The 19290-nt window shown below is 45.7% G+C and overlaps 3 protein-coding genes across 3 annotated transcripts; 1 reads left to right on the top strand and 2 right to left on the bottom strand.

Moving 5' to 3' along the window:
- Positions 1-1473: 1473 nt before the first annotated feature.
- Positions 1474-6355, bottom strand: hnrnpm (heterogeneous nuclear ribonucleoprotein M). The gene is made up of 13 exons (XM_088907548.1): positions 5461-6355; positions 5288-5381; positions 4741-4950; positions 4309-4462; positions 4012-4061; positions 3839-3899; positions 3615-3722; positions 3464-3505; positions 3235-3306; positions 3056-3157; positions 2225-2811; positions 2002-2053; positions 1474-1805 (listed from the first exon to the last, which is right to left on the bottom strand). Exons 2-13 carry the CDS (start codon positions 5351-5353, stop codon positions 1642-1644), a joined length of 1668 nt encoding a protein of 555 aa, XP_088763674.1. The 5' UTR covers positions 5354-5381; positions 5461-6355; the 3' UTR covers positions 1474-1641.
- Positions 6180-10151, bottom strand: LOC148813824 (heterogeneous nuclear ribonucleoprotein M-like). The gene is made up of 3 exons (XM_088907550.1): positions 9886-10151; positions 8887-9056; positions 6180-6355 (listed from the first exon to the last, which is right to left on the bottom strand). The coding sequence occupies exons 1-3, from the start codon at positions 9921-9923 to the stop codon at positions 6180-6182; spliced, it is 384 nt and encodes a 127-aa protein (XP_088763676.1). The 5' UTR covers positions 9924-10151.
- A 1258-nt stretch (positions 10152-11409) lies between these two features.
- Positions 11410-18371, top strand: LOC148813823 (ras-related protein Rab-11B-like). The gene is made up of 5 exons (XM_088907547.1): positions 11410-11701; positions 14455-14650; positions 15616-15809; positions 16098-16178; positions 16533-18371. Exons 1-5 carry the CDS (start codon positions 11662-11664, stop codon positions 16676-16678), a joined length of 657 nt encoding a protein of 218 aa, XP_088763673.1. The 5' UTR covers positions 11410-11661; the 3' UTR covers positions 16679-18371.
- The last annotated feature ends 919 nt before the right edge of the window (positions 18372-19290 follow it).

Here is a 19290-nt window from a genome sequence, read left to right as displayed (position 1 = left end):
TCAAATTATTCCATTGCATGTCCATCCGGACACGGACGTTTACCTTGTTGTCCGGTTCTTAACCAATTCTGCTTATGTTGCCACAGAATTAGTCACTTTCTACGTCCTTCCTGGTCGTTTTCCAGCTCAAGATGTTCACCCCCAGTAGGTCTCTCTCCAAAGTGAATTCAACAGCATGAGATACTGATGAACTGGGATTAATTTCACACAGTTCACTGGCCACATGTGTAATAGTTTTAAAAATCCCTTTTAGTTTTTCGTCTATTGCAATACAATTTTAGTGGTTTGTGCTTCTAATAGTTTTAGGAGGTGTGCCTAGACTTGAAAATAGTTACTAAATTAAGGTCTTTTCAGACTTAAAATATTTTGCATTGTTTTGAGTATACTGACCAAAATTATGACGATGCATTAGCTTCCCATTATCAGGGTTTTCCTTTATCGAGAATACCACTGTTCATCCAAAGCTGTGCCTGAGGAGACCACAATCTGGAAAAACCTACAATTTAATGAAGACTGGAAGCAATTTTCCACGAAAACGGTGTTAAGGGATTTCTTTATGCATTCCCAGTATTTAGGGTAATATCAGAGGGTTTTCAGTGAGAGACCTTGCTCTATGACTACTCAGGAGGGGAGCAGAATCTCTGCTATACACCCATTGCAGAGGGGATCCTGGGTTACTTTAGAATGGTTAATTCCCGGGATTTTTTTAGGAACTTTTTAAACAAAGCTTCTGAAAACACCCTGAAAAATGCGAAGGGGGAACACCGAAGGTACGTAATGCTCAATGTTTATTATGTTAGTTGTGCACCACAGTGAACAACGGGGGTCCTTTCATCTATCAAAGGATATTGGCGTTTTCACCAATATCAGCTACATAAAGGTTTTAGATTTATTCCAAAATAACTCCTCCAGGGGCCCATTTAAATGGGAATACTCTTTTTGACGTATTTAATGGCAATGGCACAGCCGTACCCCGGTTAATTCAAGTCAGATAGGTCAGTATATCTGTAAAACAAGCCCAAGATGGTTGGGGATTAAAAGGACCTGCATGGAGACTTACTTTAACAGTCTGACTACCAATACCTTTATATCTTGCTTTTTACCATTTGCTCCAAGAAGGCTAGCGAAGTAGCAGCTAGGACAGACCAAACACCCCTGGCATATTCCACAACAGAAGGGAAAACGCATCCAATGTTCAGAAACTCACGCACACTCTTCTATGCCAGAGAATCCATGTTCCAACACCAGTGGTCTCCCATCAACATGGAGAAGGCATTCCGTTGTATAAACTGGTAATACGTGTTTAGAACACTTCAAGACATTGGTTTAGGATCCAAAATTTTGTATTTAATAATCAACAGCTAAAATATGCACAAATGGCCTACAAAGTCATTTGGATGAAGCTGCTTTGCCAGGAATAAACTGAAGATTCAGAGAAGGCTTTAAGAAAAATAAAACTAGCAGAGGCACAGGTTTTATATATTGGAATTTAATTATCAAAATTCAACATAAGGCAGTGAAATTAAAAAAAAGTTTGGTCGCTAAAATCAAAATGAGATACATAATTCTTACTCTCACGCCACCTCATTTTACAGAGAGCTAGAAGGGAACAGACTAAGTACTCCACATGAGGAGCAGAGATTATGCGTTCCTGTCAATCCTGACATCGATCTCTCTCCCATTCAGCCTGTAGCCATTCATCGTGCGACAGGCTCTCTCTGCGGTCTCTGGATTCTCAAATCGCACCACGCCACATCCCTTCGACTTGCCGTTTTCCATTTTAATGTCGGCATATTGCACATGACCTATGCAGGAACAGAAAGATGCAAAATATCAGTAGGAGCTCATGAAAGTAGCAACGAAAGCCTATACAGCCCATTTTGCAAAACATAAAAAGATTAAGACTCTCTGCCTTACCAAATCCCTTTAAAACTAGTGGACAAACACCTGAGAACTAAAATGGATCAAGGATCAAGTTAAATGTTCACAAGTAGGACTCACCACAGGAGTTGAAGGTGTCTTTCAGCATCTTCCAGGTGAAATCAAAGGGAAGCTACAAAGGAAAATAAAAACAGGATTTAGAAACAGTTATTTTCCGGCAGGGGTGAAAATTAAAACTACAATAGAGCAATCAACCTCAACACACACACACCACGAAGCATAAAAACGCCAGACAAAGCAATGACACCCTTCGGACAAGTTAAAGGATCATTGTATTACTCACATTTCTGACAAAGATCTGGCAGCCCTTCCTGGCATTCATGCCAGAGCCAGGGCCTCCTCCACCGGCTCCACCAAAGGGGGCTCCAAAGCCGCCGCGTTCCAGATCCGCAGGTCTATCGAACTGGGCTCCCACTCCACCAGAGCCCATCCGATCCAGGCTCGAGCCCATGCGGTCAAGCCCAGAGCTGGGGAAACGATCAAGGCCCGTGGACCCGAGACGATCATAGCTGGAACCCATCCTGTCCAGGCCTGAGCTCATCCTATCCATGCCCATTGGGGTCATGAAATCCATGCCGGAGCCCATCCGATCTAAATTGGACGGGCCCAGACGGTCGTACCCGGCGGGGCCAAGACGGTCCACCTGGGAGCTCATACGGTCTAGGCCCGATCCCAACCGATCCATACTGGGACCGAGCCGGTCAAGCCCGGAGCCCATCCGGTCATAGCCAGAACCCAGCCTGTCCATGTCAGAGACACGGTCCATCCTGTCCATTCCCATCCCGACCCGGTCCATCCCTGGCATGCGGTCCATTCCAGAGCCCATGCGGTCCAGATTAGAGCTCATGCGGTCCATACCCATAGAATTACCTGTAGATGGGGGAGGAGGGGGGAAATCAGGCCAATATTAAAACGGTCCCTCAACTTTAATTTTACAAGTTTGCTAGCCTAAGTAAAAGCAGTGCATCCTGCACGCATCACGAGGATTCCTCAATAAAAGCACATGGAGCAATAACAAAGCATGCCTTGTACGAAAATCTGTCCTATGTAAAAGGTATTATGCGTTTTCAAGATAGAGAATAAAAGTACAAAGCTTTACTGAAAATATACTAACCCATTCCCCTTTCGAAAGAGTCTCCAAAACCACTGCGTGACATTCCCATCTCACTTCTGCCAAACTCTCGATCATAGCCACCTCCTAAGCCACGTTCCATTTCTGTAAAAATCATACAAGAATTAAACAAGGAATCAACTGAACAAAAAAACAAACCAGAATAGGGTTATAGTACTTACCACTCATCCTCCCCATTCCAGACGGTCCATAGCGGTCCATGCTACTCATACCCCCCCCAAAGTTATCCATTCCTGTGGTTAAGAAAAAATGAAAAAGGATGCTCACTCACTCATTCTACTGCACCACTGGCCAGGGATGACCCCCAGAATACAGTACTCCAAGATCAATCCACGCTTTTCAAAACCAACAGGACATGCAACCAAGTTTAGATAAGCACAAAATACGTACCACCCATTCTGCCCACGTTGCCATAACCCATTCCATCCATCCCTGTGAAGAAAGACAGAAAAACTCCTAAGTTTATGTATTAACTTATAAAAATCAATGCACAGTCTGTAGTCCATGTGATTTAAGTTATGATAAATTTGAGTGCCCTCACCTCCTGGGCCCATGTTTCCCATTCCTCCCCCACCTCCTCTGTTGAGCTGGTTGGCATCGATGGGCTGGCCACCTGGTCCCAGTCCCAGCCCAATACCACTCAGGCCACCTGGCGGGAGAAGAGTCAAACATTAACTTACAACGTATTCTAGCTGCTCAAAATAAAGTTTTACAATTCAAAAACAAAATTCACAGTCTAGTAACCAGGGAGGACCACCAACTTACGGGGAAGCTGTGGTGGTCTCTCTGGTGGTGGGAAGTCACCCTTCGGCAAAGACTTCTCATCCTGCAAGGAGAGAATTCACAAAATCACTGCCATGTTTATGTTTATATACAGTCGGAAAAAGGTTAAGAAATGGCGAGAAAGCCTATCAAGAAAGATGAGGAAAACTACTTACCAGTTTGACATGCATGACTCGGTTGAATAGGAGCTGTCCATTGAACATTGCTGAGTTGCCACTAAGGAAAACTGCATAGAATTGCTTGCATCTGTGACCATACAAGACCAAGTCTAATTTGAATTCCAGGCAAATATCAACTAGGTATTATGCTGTTCTCTATTTTACAGGAAAACAATGCAGTCCTAGACCAGACCTGCAAATTTTAAGCTATAAAACAACCCACTCAATCAACATTTGAAATACATTTTATATCTCCCCTTATCCAGAATGCAGACAAGTGCTTAAAAAGGATACACACAGCTTGGACAGCCTCAATGGGCAACTCAAAAGAGATTGTTCCCATTCCACGGCTTTTTCCATCCTTGTCCTCCAGGATATCAGCGCGTATAACATTCCCAGCCATTCCAAAGACCTCTTTCAGCTTCTTCCAGCCAACCTTGTAGTCAAGCTGATGAAAACAAAATGAGTATTTGCTCCTAAATTGCTATTTACATTTAATCATATTTCTTGACAGTAATGAAAAATTAACACCCCCCCCCCCCATCATGTAAACCACATGCAACTCAATCACAGACCCAAAACAAATACTGCTAAGAATGAACATTTATAGAACGCACAATTAGCTACAAGCAGTTTTAGAGAAAAGCTTTTTTCCTTTATAATGAGCTCAAACTGTCACACTGGACATTAAAAACTGACTAGTCACAATACAGCCCCCCTTCTTACATTAGCAACGAAGACTGTGCTTCCTATTTTGCCAGCCTGTAGCCCATGGATGATCTCACTGGGAATGTTCGGGTTATTCATGAGGCTGGGGGGGATATTGACCATCGACGGACCACCAGGTCCCGGACCCATTCCCATCCCCATGCCACCAGGAGGTGGGCCACCTCCAGCTCTCTGTGCAGCACGACGAGCAAACTCCCCATCCACATCCTGGGGAGACAGGGAGGGAAGAACACCTTTATACTCAAATATAACTGCAATATGGGAAATGAAACCATTACACAAGTTATGCATTAAACATTAAAGGCTAAAACCATTTAAGTAGATTAAACACCAGAAGGCAAGCAATTCACTCACAATGCATCCAGGACTACTGCTAATCAGAGTCACTTCACATTAGAGCCATCATAGTAAGCACATTACACCGTAGGAATAAAATACGGAAATGTTCATTCTACATAGTGAAAAGTAGTTCAACATTAAAGACATGGAGTTGTGCAATACAGATTCTCCACTAAACTCTTTTCAACACTGCCATCAGGCTTACCTCTTTGACTTTTAGGGGGCGTCCATTCAGAACATGCTTATTCACCTTCTCCACAGCTTTCTTCATTAGCTCTTCAGTCCTGAACTCAACAACACTGTTGAACATAGACAATGTTACTACTTTCATCAAAGAGTTAAAAGATATAAAAAGTTTAATTTTAAAAGGATACTTACGCACAGCCCTTTGACCACAGGAGAGGCCATTGAAAGGGGCAATGGGAAAAGGAGAAAAAACAAAATTAGACAGTGAAACACATCTACCGACCCTGGAAAAAAAGCAGTAAAATGTGGAGCATGTTCATTTCATTTCATTTTAACCACATACCCTAGAGGTAACCATGCACAAAGTCCCCTGAAGCCACTACCTATTTGCATAAACGGGTCCCATTATGAGGAATGACATCCTCAATGTCTTGCCATTTGAGTACAAAAAGAGCTGAACCAAATTTCAGAACCAAGCCTTGCCCAAGCCAGCAGCATTTCATAAATGCAAGGAAGGCATCTTACTCTACCTTGAGAGCCTAACATTTCACCTTTGCCACATCGAGTACAAAAGCACCCAGGGTAAAATCGACCCTAGAATGCTTGAATCAAAGAGTGGGACACATGCATGGACGTACCTTCAAAGTATTTCGACAGCACCATACGATAAAGCCATTTAACCACCCAACTGAAGGGTGTCAACTGCTTTAAGGAGATACGGACGCGTTAAAACTCCGCCAGATCCAATCCAACGAGAGAAACTGTGCCAGTTGCCAAATTCACAACTCCCACAGGACTGGCAGTTCAAAGCCCACATTCTCAAATGAATACATTCCCCACAAAACTCAGCATTGATCAAGACTACTTTACAGAGAAGAATTTCACCTTCTTTCACCCTGGTGAATAGGGCCTTATTCACCAGTGACAAGTTTTTTCTTCTTTTCAAAGATAAACCCGTGATTTCCACAAGTCTGAACATCCAAACATTGACAAAAGAACTCAAGCTTACGAACAAATGTTCGTCTCTCACTTACCCTCGACTTGCCTTCTGCGTCCATTAAGTGTTCCACGTATGTTACCTCACCCACTACAAATCAGATTCCAGACGACACACACCAAGGGAGAGAAGCCAAGAAAACAATGGGGGTTTAGAACAAACAGACAACCGTGCGATGACCGTGAGCTCGGTTATCAAATTCAGAGCTTCCCAGTCCCTTAACCACAACACTGCTGGTACAGGTGTACAAAGTAAACGTGCTTTTAAATGCCTTCTTAACTTGTCCTTGACAAAGTAGTCCTCAACCACCTGAAATCAATCCGGACCAACTTAAGACCGGTTGCACTCAGGGCTTTAAAAAAAAAACTATCCAATTTCGTAATACCACCACCATTTTAAGCTAACAGCAGGGGATTCTTCATGGGAAGAACATACAGATCTGAGAACAAAGCCATGAAGATCCACGACATTTATGATCAACCAGTTTAATGCTCACAATCCTGCTGTATTGCAACCTGTACAACTTCAGAAGAAACGCATATCTAGCATTAACAACTCCTATTTGACTCCTATCCAGATGTCAATAGCTTTAAATGTGCAACTCCCCAAGATCTTACAAATGGCCGTCACCAGTTCAGCTGGTTGCTGTGCAAATCCTCTCAACTAGTTTAACGTGCCAATTTAAAGAATACCTTTGGGTAGTCAAAGAGACGAAGTTGGTCGATGAACACACAACTTTAACACCCCTGCACGGTCCAATCCATCTTTATGCTTGGACGACATTACTACAGTTCCCTACAGCGGCCCAACCACAAAGAGCCCATCAAATTAACAAACAAGCGTTATCCAGACCTGAACCATCCAAGGCTGAAACAAGGATAAGTTTAAGAAGCAGCTTTACTTTGTAGACCTGTACCCCCAACAAATCCCTAACATGCGTCTGGACATGTACAACGTGACATCTGAAGAACATCTCTGCTCTGCGACATCAGCCAGTAACCACACACTGTGGTAAACCTAAAAAAAGAAAACGCAATTTAATACTACACAGAATGATTACAGTTTTACGCCTTTGGTAGGATCTTTGTGCTGCACAGATTTGTCCCAACAGCATGGCAATGAGATTTCAACATCTGCATCACAGAAAATGGACAAGAAAAAAACCCACAGTGGACCTCCTCCTCTATTATGGCTTGGATAAAGGATCTAATCCAAGAGAACCCAAGCTGATTTTACAAGGGTTGCTTAAAGAATTTGGGCAATCACATAAAACTTTGACAACCTTAAATCCAAATGACATTTTCAAGAAATCCACATCAGAGGTTGCCCGGGTTCCAGAAAGCCTTTTATAGAAGGCCAAATGCTTCACAAATGTATTTTCTAACCACATTCACTTGGTCATTTTATTGATGAAAGCCAATTGATATAAAACCACCAACCTAAACAATTGAATCTTAAGAGTGATCTAAAGGCTCACTGAAGATTCAGCATAGCTTTTGCACTGAAAATTTGTAAAACATCAAAATTGCCAACCTGACTTCCAATAACCCAGTCGATCGACAAAAAGCCTGCACCTTCAAGAGAGCAGACTGTGCCGACCCTGCCGATAGTCGATGAACACTTAGTGTGATTTCCCATTATGGAATACCTGCTATAAAACTTAAGGTAAACAGTGAATTTCAATATAGAATTTAGGCCTCACAATTTGCTTTCCAACTACAGAAAGTTGAAAGCTAACATCTCATCTCCAAAACACTCCATTTCCGTGTGAGAAAACCAAGGACGTCTCTTAAATGGAATTCTCAACTGCCTTCAACTTGTTGAAACAAAATAGTTCCAACTCATAGCAATATGGAAGCAGTCTTCAAACAACAAACCAGCGTTTTCCTTGAACCAAGTTCAAGATCTTTACCAAATCAGGTTGGGAGCACAACAGATCACTGCTGGTAAAGCTTTTAGAACAGTCCAAAGCTTTGAACAAAGTATGCATCAGGCTCTTGGCCGCTAACCTTTTGCAGCTTCTGCAAAGCACCAGAAAATAAGTTCTTTTGAGGCATCAGGTTTTACATTCGATTTAAAGTTTGATGCTGCATGCTTAGACTTCAAAGAATAACCAGCATATGCAAAATCACCACTTGCAAAACTCCCTGTGCACATCAGTCGATCCAGGAATGTCCACAAAGATCCTACTACATGCGCATAACAAAGCACGTCTAGTAAAACAAAAACGCCCAACACACACAGGAGTGATCAAATGATTCTTAATGTTCCAGGTGGGGAAGGATACGTTTTCAAACATCACCCTCCTAAAACAATAGGTGCCCAACAACAGTCCATTACAAAACCGAAACGAGAAACGCCGGACTCCAGGAAGTTATGTGGCTGTGGTACCACCTTCACAAAGACGCCCGCGGTGTGGAACCTTATGTTCATCTTTCTTTTGAGTGGGGAGAAGGGGGGGGGGGTGCAGGAGATGTGATCAAAACTCCCGTAACATGCCGTCCAGCGATAGCTCTTTAAGCACGTTTTTTTTTTGGAGGGGGGGGGGGGGTAGGGGTGGGTGTTAAAAAAAAACAAGACTATCCACCCCCCGTGCCCCTTACCGGTTCAATAAAAATTACCTTTCTCCTTCATGAGGTCCTTGAGCGCCTGCCACTTCACATCAAAGGGGATGTTGCTGACGAACACCCGGTATCGCTTCGAGCTCCCATAGGGCTCGAAGCGGCTGCCGCCGCCCCGCTTCTGCGGCCTCTCCTTCCGACTTTCGTGGCTGGGTTTCCCGTTCACCTCGCTGCGGGGAGTCGGGAGGGAGAACTGGGGTTGGAAACAGTCGCTCGGGTGGCAGCAAATCAAACTCGCGTGGAGAACCGACAACGAAGGGAAAACTGCACGTCTTCGATTGGGGGGGGGGGGGGGGGCAATGTCTCTAGGTCAGACCCCCCCCCCCCCCTTTGCCTCCTCGTGTCTGTCGCTAAGGGCAATGGGCCGACAAGGGCGATATTATTCGGGGTGAACATAAAGCCCCTAACCCCCCAAAATGGCGCTCGATGCAAGCGGAGTCCAAAGCAAACCCAAATGCGGGCTACTTCTGAATCACACGGAAAAAATACCGGCTCTTGTTAAGATTTTCGACTCCCATCCGTGAAATTCGTCTTGGGCCCCATTAAAAAAAAAAACAGCGGCGGAGTTTGAAAGCAGATAATCGCCCACGTTGCGGCCTACTTGCACTCTGCAGCCACCAATACAGATAAACACCCCCCCCCCCTCCCGCCGGCCTCGTTTTCTCTGCTTCTCGCGAAAAAAAGAGCGAAATTTATGGGGGGAGAAAAGCTATTTTCACTGCAGTTTCATAACACGGTCTTCGCGGCTCTTGGGGGGGGGGGGAAACTCGCCGGATACATTTCCACCGATCGGCACAACGCGAACAGCAACCTTCCGGCAAACTGCGTGACAGGGCTTTAACGTGGCTTAAAATTATAATGTTAACGCGCCATCACTTCCAATCACGACTGAAGATCAATTCCTCTCCTCACATTACACAGGGCTAGTCCAGGATACACAAAAATCACCACCGACTAAGAACAACAAAAAAAAAAAACCAACAACAATAAAGTACTTACGCCTGGGCTGGCTTCTCAGTTGGTGTTTCAGTCGACATTTTGGCGCAGTCAAGTTTTACACGTTGCTTTTCGGAAAACAAATGGGAAAACTGCACCCGGAGAAGAAAAGAGCAAATATAAGCTGTTTTTAAAGACGATGCCTTTCGATGTTGAGCTAATTAAACCCGGATTCGTAGTTTTATTTTACAGTTGCCCCCTGCTTAACCATCAGCGCACACCACACTCGATCTCCTCCACTACTGAAATGGCGGCGGGCGAAGCCAGTCTATGTAGGAACGCGGAGCATGCCGGGAAAGCCTTTGTGTTTTTATTGTTCAATTTTTTTCTTCCGTTAAATATCTATTTTTTTATAAACGGAAATGAAATCGCAAACCATCCGCCTCTAAAATAAATAAAACCTCGTTGTGGCGAAAGAATGAAAAAAAAAATAATAATCTTCAGTGGTTTCGCCAAAAAAAAACCTAAAGGACTGTTACCATAACAACGACAACTTTGCCTCTTCGCTCGTCTCAAAACAACCGCGTCTCACCCTATGTCTCTACTTCTCATCTTCCAGAACTGAAAACCCCAGTTTTTCTATTTCATTTCATGTTTCGGTAACCCCTAGCTATCCTAAATAATTAAAAAGTGTATTATAGACTACTTTAGATACATTTTTAGCAAGTGCAATAAAGGTTTATTGAACCAGAGATGGTGTAAGGTTGTGTAACATACATTGCTCTATCTGTCGTGGAGTGGCACGTCTCACAGCCATGAAATGCAATTTTAACTCAATAACTCTGTTGCGGTTGAATTACTACATTAGGACCGTAGACAAATCTCAGGACGTGTGTTACAGAACCCAGCCTACAAACAAGCCCCTTTCGTACCAACAATAAAGCACAGGAGCTTCAATTTGCCTTAAAACTTTCCAGCCGTGAAAGCGTGCTTTTCAAACACGAAGTAGCTTTGACACACGCAGAAAGGTTCGGTACGGACGGTTAGGGAAACTATGGAAATACAATTTACTGAGCTAAAATGAAGACAGTGCAGCTCTGATAGAAAGAAAACATTTTTTTTTATTTTTCCCAGGTGCAAACTTTGCACGTGTTATTCTTTAATCTAAAACACACATTTTGCACTCGTCACTCCAGGCGTTGCTAGCGTCAGAGACTCTCTCGATACTCCCAATACAGATATACGCTAAGGTTAGGGGTTACCATATTTCTAAAATAAAAAAGAGGACACTCCGCCCGACGGGGACTTAAGAGGAGAGGTGGGGGCGGTGGCGCCGATAACAGCTGTGTCTATTATATTTATGGTTATTTGATTATTTTACATATATACGGTTATTATATCTATGTATTTGTCTAGTCACGGAAAAAGGCCACCCCGTCCTCACAAAATTCCTAATGCACGGAGATTTGAGGAGGAAATATGAAGACACGTCCGGGAAAATCCGGTGTGGTAACCCCGATAGACAGTATATCCCACGGCCCCACAGCCCGCTCGATTTATGTCCCCCGTATCTCCTACGGAAAGTGAGGGGGCACCATCGTGTACAGTACGGGATGGGATGGGAGAGGAGGAACTCCTCCCCTTCTGCAGAGTCAGGCAAATCCCTTCTTCCTGCAGTCGGCTCTGTGACAGCCAGCCAGCGCATTGTCTCCTGCCCGAGTTCAGCTCCGCTCGCACCCGGCATCGCTGCGGAGCCCACACCGCCGGACCCGCACCGCCACACCGCCACACCAGCCTGCGCCGCGACGGGGGTCGGAGCAGCCCCGCCTGTCTCTTAACATGGGGAACAGAGACGACGAGTACGATTTCTTGTTCAAAGGTAAAAATCTGATTTCTTCTGTGCGATTCCGACACCCCCTCCCCTTGTGCTACCCCGCCTCTCACACCGTGTGCGGCTAATGTGCGCAATGTATTGTTTGCAGGGTGTCCTGTAAAAAAACAACGGCGAGCCACTGCTTTTATTGATTAGAGACGCCTACCAAGAACGGCCTTGGGCTATAAAAAAGAGTGTATAAAGTCCTCTGTTTGCTGCATTTGTTTAAGCAACGCATATAACGTAATTGCAAGCCCCACCAAGGAGCTGTGTCTGTATTGAATCACCCGTTCGCTTGAGAGACAGCTTATCACGTACAGTAGCGTTGAGCACCAAAGCGTAAATATTTTGTAATAATTTCATCAAGGCCTGAAAAGAGCTTCGCGACGGACCCGTTCCTGGGTGTTTAGCGATATTGTCTCTGTTCGCGGAGGAACAGCCATTAAATGTGGCAGTGATTTCCCAGATATCGGCTGTGCCACATGTTGTACGATGGCGCATTCGTTTTTTAAAATCCTTTTTTTGCACCGAAATGAAATATATTCTAAGGAAACCGAATTGTGATGGCAAAAACAGCGAAGTGAATGAGTAGGAAAATGAAAGAATTGCTTGAGACTCGAGTGACAAAAGGTGGATTTTTCTATTTGACATGGCTGATGATATCGCAGGAACCTGGCAGCAGTGCTGTCATTGCAGATGCCTGTACTGTATTATATCCTGCTAGGACACCAGGATACCAACCTTGGACTTTCCAATATCTGGCATCCTCTTTCGTGGCCTTGAATTATTACATCAGTTACATTAATGCAACAATACAGACGTTAGCATGCTTCGAAATGCAGTATTGGTATTTTATCTAATCTGCACATATTCCTTAACAGAATATCACACTGTCTCGCTTTTGTTTGTCGATTGTTTGGTTAAAGGCGCAGGTCTGAAATATCACAATTCTGTTGCTATAGTCAAGCTTATCGGTGCAAACGCGTTTTCGAAATTGCGAGGATCTCTAAACCTCCCCCCCCCCCCGCCTCCTTCTTTGATAAACTCCCTGGAAACAGGAAAGAGGCACAATACTGTCGTTTCAGATTTCCCATTGACCAGGTTATCAGCTTCCTGCAGCGTGAAAGAACAGGGACCGTTTCCTGTCAAGAGCGTCTGAACAATGAGCGCTTATTCTTACTGCAAAACTGCAGTTCAAGCTTAGATCAGCTCCTCCGCAGCCGGGTTTTCAGGTTGGCGATCCTGCAGATTTTCATTTCGAAAAATACCACAATGTGCCGGACGTACCGCTGAGGCACAGTTTCGGAGTGACGCCTGACCATACACCTGGCGGTGCTGGTCTTCCAGCAAACTCTGCTGTCGATATTTAGGGGGCTCATTTCACATGCATGTTAAAACTGGCAAACACTGACCCGTGGAAATGAAACAGGGGGTCACATGCCAGCCCCGTGTTGCACAGGAGCATTTAAAATGTTGTCAGACTTCAGTGCATTTGGTTCCAGTATACTTGTTACTGAGAGCACACTGTGTGATGTGTGTCAGTAATTTCCAAACTGAATGGGACTAAACTAAGCTCAGGAGCTCTTAAGCTTTATTTCACGTTCAAGTTTATGTACCCATGTACAATGAGATGCTTACTTGCCTGACGTAAAAGATGATATTGTAACGCTTACGGCCGACAGGCACTGTGTAAGAGCCGGCGTACCAGAGCAGGTGACGTCACCGCCCTTCCCTGTGATAGCAGGACTACAGCTACTGGGCTGTAGAGAGATCTCTCTTTAGCTCACGGGGTTGGGTCGCTGCAGAGAGACGCGGAAATCCCGGGTTCGAGCCACCTATACTTTGGGCCGACCAGATGCGGCAAGGGCGCCCGCCTGAGCCCCCGTTGCGTTACATTGGTGTCAGAAGCGGGATGGGATAGCCCTTCGCCGGGGACGGCGATTTAAGCGGGGGAGAGTGTAACGCTTACGGCCGACAGGCACTGTGTAAGAGCCGGCGTACCAGAGCAGGTGACGTCACCGCCCTTCCCTGTGATAGCAGGACTACAGCTACTGGGCTGTAGAGAGATCTCTCTTTAGCTCACGGGGTTGGGTCGCTGCAGAGAGACGCGGAAGTCCCGGGTTCGAGCCACCTATACTTTGGGCCGACCAGATGCGGCAAGGGCGCCCGCCTGAGCCCCCGTTGCGTTACAATATAACGTTGACACAGAAGGAGACATCACAAGTGACATCGCAGTCCCTGGAGACAGGTTCAGGGGAGCAGCTATCATTTTTAACCAGCATTTAGATAGCAGCTGTGTGCGAAATTCAGTAGTGGCAGGATTTTGAGTTCAGCACAAAAACAGAGGGACGTACGTGGGGGAGGTTTGAAGAGGTGGAGTTTAGGAGTCTTAGGGCTGTGGGGTAGAAGCTTTCTTTGAACCTAGGGGTCCGGGATTTGCTTGGATTCTTGTTCTCAAGGGGTTAAAACACACAGCCACTTGCTCACAGACACACATTTGCTCACCAGCACAAATGTTCTACTGTCTGTGCTGTCCTACAGCTCCAATAACACATTCCCCCCCCCCCAGCCAGGCACAGGGAACCTTTGTTCTTTCATTCCATTTGCAAATCTGTTACTCTTTAAGCATTTAATTGATCTCCAGGAGCCTGATCGGTTTAACTAATCGAGTCAATCGAGCAGTGAACAGGGAGGTCCTGGGAGCTGCGTGAAGCAGGGCGCACCAGGGTGGCCTCTGACCGTGTCTGTGTTGGCGGCAGTGGTGCTGATCGGCGACTCCGGCGTGGGCAAGAGCAACCTGCTGTCCCGCTTCACCCGCAACGAGTTCAACCTGGAGAGCAAGAGCACCATCGGCGTGGAGTTCGCCACCCGCAGCATCCAGGTGGACGGCAAGACGATAAAGGCCCAGATCTGGGACACCGCCGGGCAGGAGCGCTACCGGGCCATCACCTCCGCGTGAGTGTGGGGCCCCGGGAGAGGACAGGGTGGCTGGTGCACCTCGGGGTGGGGGGAGGGGGGTCAGACAGCGGCTCGCCCTCCTACAGCCACTGCTTCCTGCGGGAGCCCCTTCTGTAGCGGCTCCCCAGTGCGGCTCCCTGTGTGCTTTGAGAAGACTGGTGGAGAAGTTGGTTAAGGGCTTGTTGTCATATTGGACTCGGGACGTCATCATTGTGTAGTGTGTTCCTTAGTGATGTAAACATCAGGCTGCTGTAGGGTCCTTTCCACCCTGAGGCCTTAGTTTAAGACTGTGGGATCTCAGGAATGCGAGGTACGTGATCCAGGACCTACCAGGAATTCCAAGTGAATGTTCATCCTGGTTTTTAACTTCCACGGAAAGTCATTGATCTGGGAAGTGTTTTTCTCATTCTGGGCTTTCATTGGTTGGAGTTTTTGAAGAACTAAGAGTTACAGTTTATTTCCCAAATAATACAGACATCGCTCAGTTTATGAGCAACCGATTTATGAATTTTCACCACTGATTCTGTGCAAATTCATATTGGACGCATTTTATGAAATGCAAACCCGTTTTTAATGTCCAGAGCATAATTTCTGTAAACATCATTTCACATCTTGAAAGTGTTAGGTTAACTAGGCTTTAATGGTGAGTAATGAACAAAAAGTGATACTGTTATACCTGTAATGTCTCTGTGATGCTTTTGTGCTACATAAAAATAAGTTTGAAAATGATTGTGATGTTTCTGGAACTTGGAGAATCAATCAAATTTGCCAATAGGAGTTTTTGATTTACAAATGTTCACTTTTATGAGCACTTTTCATGCAGTGAGTTACGTTCAGAAATCGGGGGCGAGCCTGTGCTGTGGTATTTGGGTGCGAGTGTGACCGGAGACGTGATGTTTTGTCTGACGCACCTGAGCTTCAGTGCTGGTCCTCTGACCTCTGACCTGCCCTCTGTGTTCCAGGTACTACCGAGGGGCAGTGGGGGCCCTGCTGGTGTACGACATCGCCAAGCACCTGACCTACGAGAACGTGGAGCGCTGGCTGAAGGAGCTGCGGGACCACGCGGACAACAACATCGTCATCATGCTGGTGGGCAACAAGAGCGACCTGCGCCACCTGAGGGCGGTGCCCACTGACGAAGCTCGAGCGTTCGCAGGTAGGCACTTCCCTGGCACATGGGGAGCTATGGGAGGGATCCTGGGACAGACCGGAGGCGGGGAGTCTGTCCTGAGCTCTGTGTGGAAGGTGTGAGTGGCGAAAGACCCCAGACTGTCGGTTCTCAGAGCACAGGAGCTCCTGAACAAGGCCAGGCCGCATGATGGACCCTCTCTTCTGAAGATGAATTGATTGGCGGGGGGCTCTTCGCAGTGCTGCAGGGCACTCCTGCATTTTACTTCCCCGTCTCTCAGAGACTTAATGGCTTCTGTCCTTCTCTTGTCCACAGAGAAGAATAACTTATCATTTATTGAAACATCTGCCTTGGACTCAACCAACGTAGAAGAGGCTTTCAAAAACATCCTCACAGGTGAGAGCTGTCCCGTAAAAGAAGCAGCATGCTCGCTGTCTGCTGTTCTCTTACAGCACATTCGGGGAGGAACTGCATGAATTCAGGAGTTGTAGTTTGTTTAATGTTTAGAACTCATAAATATTGAGTTTGAGGTGGAGCATGCGCTGCATCGTCTAACTGTTAGTCATTCAGTCTTCAAGAGCTTTTCCTGGTCTTGACACAAATGTTTTAGGGAATCACACTTGACCTGTCCAGTAGTGTCCGTCTCTCCCAGGATTTCTGAATTGTTGATGTCCAGGTGGAAGAACTGTGTGCTGGCCTGGAGGAGTCTAATTCTCCTTTCTAGTGACTGTTCCCCTTTCTCCCCCGCAGAGATTTACCGGATTGTATCACAGAAGCAGATCGCTGACCGGTCAGCGCATGACGAGTCTCCAGGCAACAATGTGGTGGACATCAGTGTGCCCCCCACCACTGACGGGCAGAGACCCAGCAAACTGCAGTGCTGCCAGAACCTGTGACCTCCGATCTCTGCGGGACCCCCCTCCCCTATCCCACTTTCTCCAGCCTTCGTCTCCGCTTTTGGCCCCTGAGTGTCGTGCAGCTGCTGTCCCGTATTCCCTGTGATTTCCGTGGAATGTTTATATTGTTATCTGTTTTTTGTTCTCGTTCTCAGCTGTTTTCTTCTGCCACGTAATTCTTTAGCTATATTTCTTTCAATCTGTTACGTCCTGGACTGAACTCTCCCTCCTGCAGTGCAGGAACCTGTGGAGTAGTTTTGAGATCTGTTCATGCTACTATAGCGCGTTAGTGGATATGTAGTTTCACATAATGTCCACTAGATGGTGCTCTGTATATAACCACCTACAGTAGCTCTAAAAGAAACATCCAGAAAATAACAACAGTATTAGTTCTGCTGGCTTCAAGCATGGTTATCAGAGGTCAGATTTTTATCCTTTGTTATTGGTCCTAAAACTAGCTAGACTGTTTATGAATTTTAATTTTATTTAAATTATACTTGTATAAAACATTGAATATATAACCTTTCAGTTTTAGATTCACGTTTTGGATGTTTTTTAAAGTTGTATGTAAAAAAAAGACAAACTCTGACTGACCTTTGAATAAGCCTAGGCATCACAGTTTCATTCAGTTAATTTTGTTTTTTTAAAAATGTTTGCTCGTGTTACGTTAACAAAAGTTGCTGTTGTCTGCTGCGTGGAGCTCACAAGGGTTTGGTAGAAATCTTTGATTCAAGGGCTTGACTTGAACCGATGTTCCTGCACAAGCCCACAGAGGAGTTCGTAGGTTCTTTTGCCTGATGTTTTACTTTAGGGAAACTTCAGAATTTGCAAGGAATAAAAAAATATGCATGGTAGAGTCTGACCCAACACTAACCTTAGCCTGTCAGCAGCTGGACATCGTTGCAGGAGAAATGCACTGATGAGCCCAGAAGTTGAGAGAAAAGAGAGTAGACTATTACTGGGGAATACTTAATGGGTGGAGAAACCGATGGATCGTTGCATGATGTCTGACCACCACTATTCTCAGAACTAAAAAGCGAGGCTATTTGGTGGCATTGTATCTAGATCTCTGTCCCATGTTGGAAAAAAAACGCCTCTGGATCACAAATGCTGGCTTCTCATTGGCTGGTGAACCAGGCGGGCGGGGCAACAGCTTATCTACAGCACTAGGAATGATGCAAACTTTCTTTTCCACAGCTGTAAAATAACATTTTGTGTATTTCTTTACCTGGGAGGTCTGTGCTGCTTCATTAGCCATCTGCAACCTTAAGCAGACTCACGTTTCGTCTGTGGCTGCATTACCTTAAATGCTGGTACTTAGCCCCATACATAAAGTACATGCATGCAACGTTCAGCCTGGTTTTGCCAAATACGTAGACAACTCCTATGGAGATATTTCAAGGCTAATTACCAATGAGAATATCGAATCACATTAATATGCTTTGTTCCCCGGCTGGTACACTAGATGCTGCCCCCTTCGCGTGCAGAGCTTTCTCTTCAGCCCACTTCCAGTGGGGGAATTTGGCGTTCGCTGGATATGTCGGGCTTCAACCTGTGGGTTCTCACGATGACCTGCTGCGCTCGGACCCCCGGAGCTAGAATCTCCAAGCACTGCCTCCCTTTCTTCCACTGCTCTCGCGCCAAACAGAAAGGCAGACTTTAAAGGCCAGTAATAAACAACCTTTCAAAACAAGGGAACTGAATGTGCGTGTTCTTTAACATTCACACAAACATGGCAGCATTGACACAAACGGCTTTAGCACAAACAACCTAGCTGGTTCAGGCAGCTCTACCACGTGTAGAGCCAGCACTGAGTTAATGATTACATTGGTCTTTGGTTTTAGCGTCCATTGAGAAACATTTGACTTTTTTGGGTCACTTCAGTTGGGGGTACTGGCTGGGAAACGGCCATGGGGGGTATCAGTCTGGTCAGAACCGTCACAGGGTAGTTTTATACCCCACAGTGCAAACGTGCACCTCCATGGGAAACCCAGCCGCACTGAATTGTCCTGCGACACATTGATCAGTCTTCTGCCACACTGCATCATGGGGCTAGCGTGCGTCTGGAGGATCGGGATCGAACCCCAGCTGGGGACCAGCAGCGCACCACAGCAGCTTTTACTGCTTTTGCAAAGGGAGGGGAACAGAAAACGCATTTCAATGCATGTGATGCACGCTCAAGATCTTTAAACTGCAGCACTGGAAAAGCTTTACTCTGTGCCCATGTTACCATCAGTTCATGAATGAGCGACCGGTTGATGTTCAGAGCTTATAAAAACCACAGGGTCCTCCAGCTTGGTCTACACACTCCGTTTGAGTACACTGATGAAGACAATGAGGGAAGAGCACCAAGAGGAAGAGGAAGTCTGGAGTTTGAGTGTAGGGGTGGGTGAATTGTTAACAAACGCATATAATAGGAATAAAAAATAAAAGAAAAATGTACAACAGTTTAAGGGTACATTTAAGTGACTTTATTAAATACCATTCTCATCATGGCCCCATCCCCAGACCAACCCACCCCACACACGTCAGGTAAGGTCATGGGCATACTGTCTCTTGGGCACGCTGGCACGAGCCCATGGCTACGTTTAGTCCCACAGGAGTCTGCGGTG

This window comes from Atractosteus spatula, chromosome 28, assembly GCF_055471065.1.
Source record: "Atractosteus spatula isolate fAtrSpa1 chromosome 28, fAtrSpa1.hap1, whole genome shotgun sequence".
Classification (NCBI taxonomy): Eukaryota; Metazoa; Chordata; class Actinopteri; order Semionotiformes; family Lepisosteidae; genus Atractosteus; species Atractosteus spatula.
This window is presented reverse-complemented; position numbering and strand designations above follow the sequence as displayed.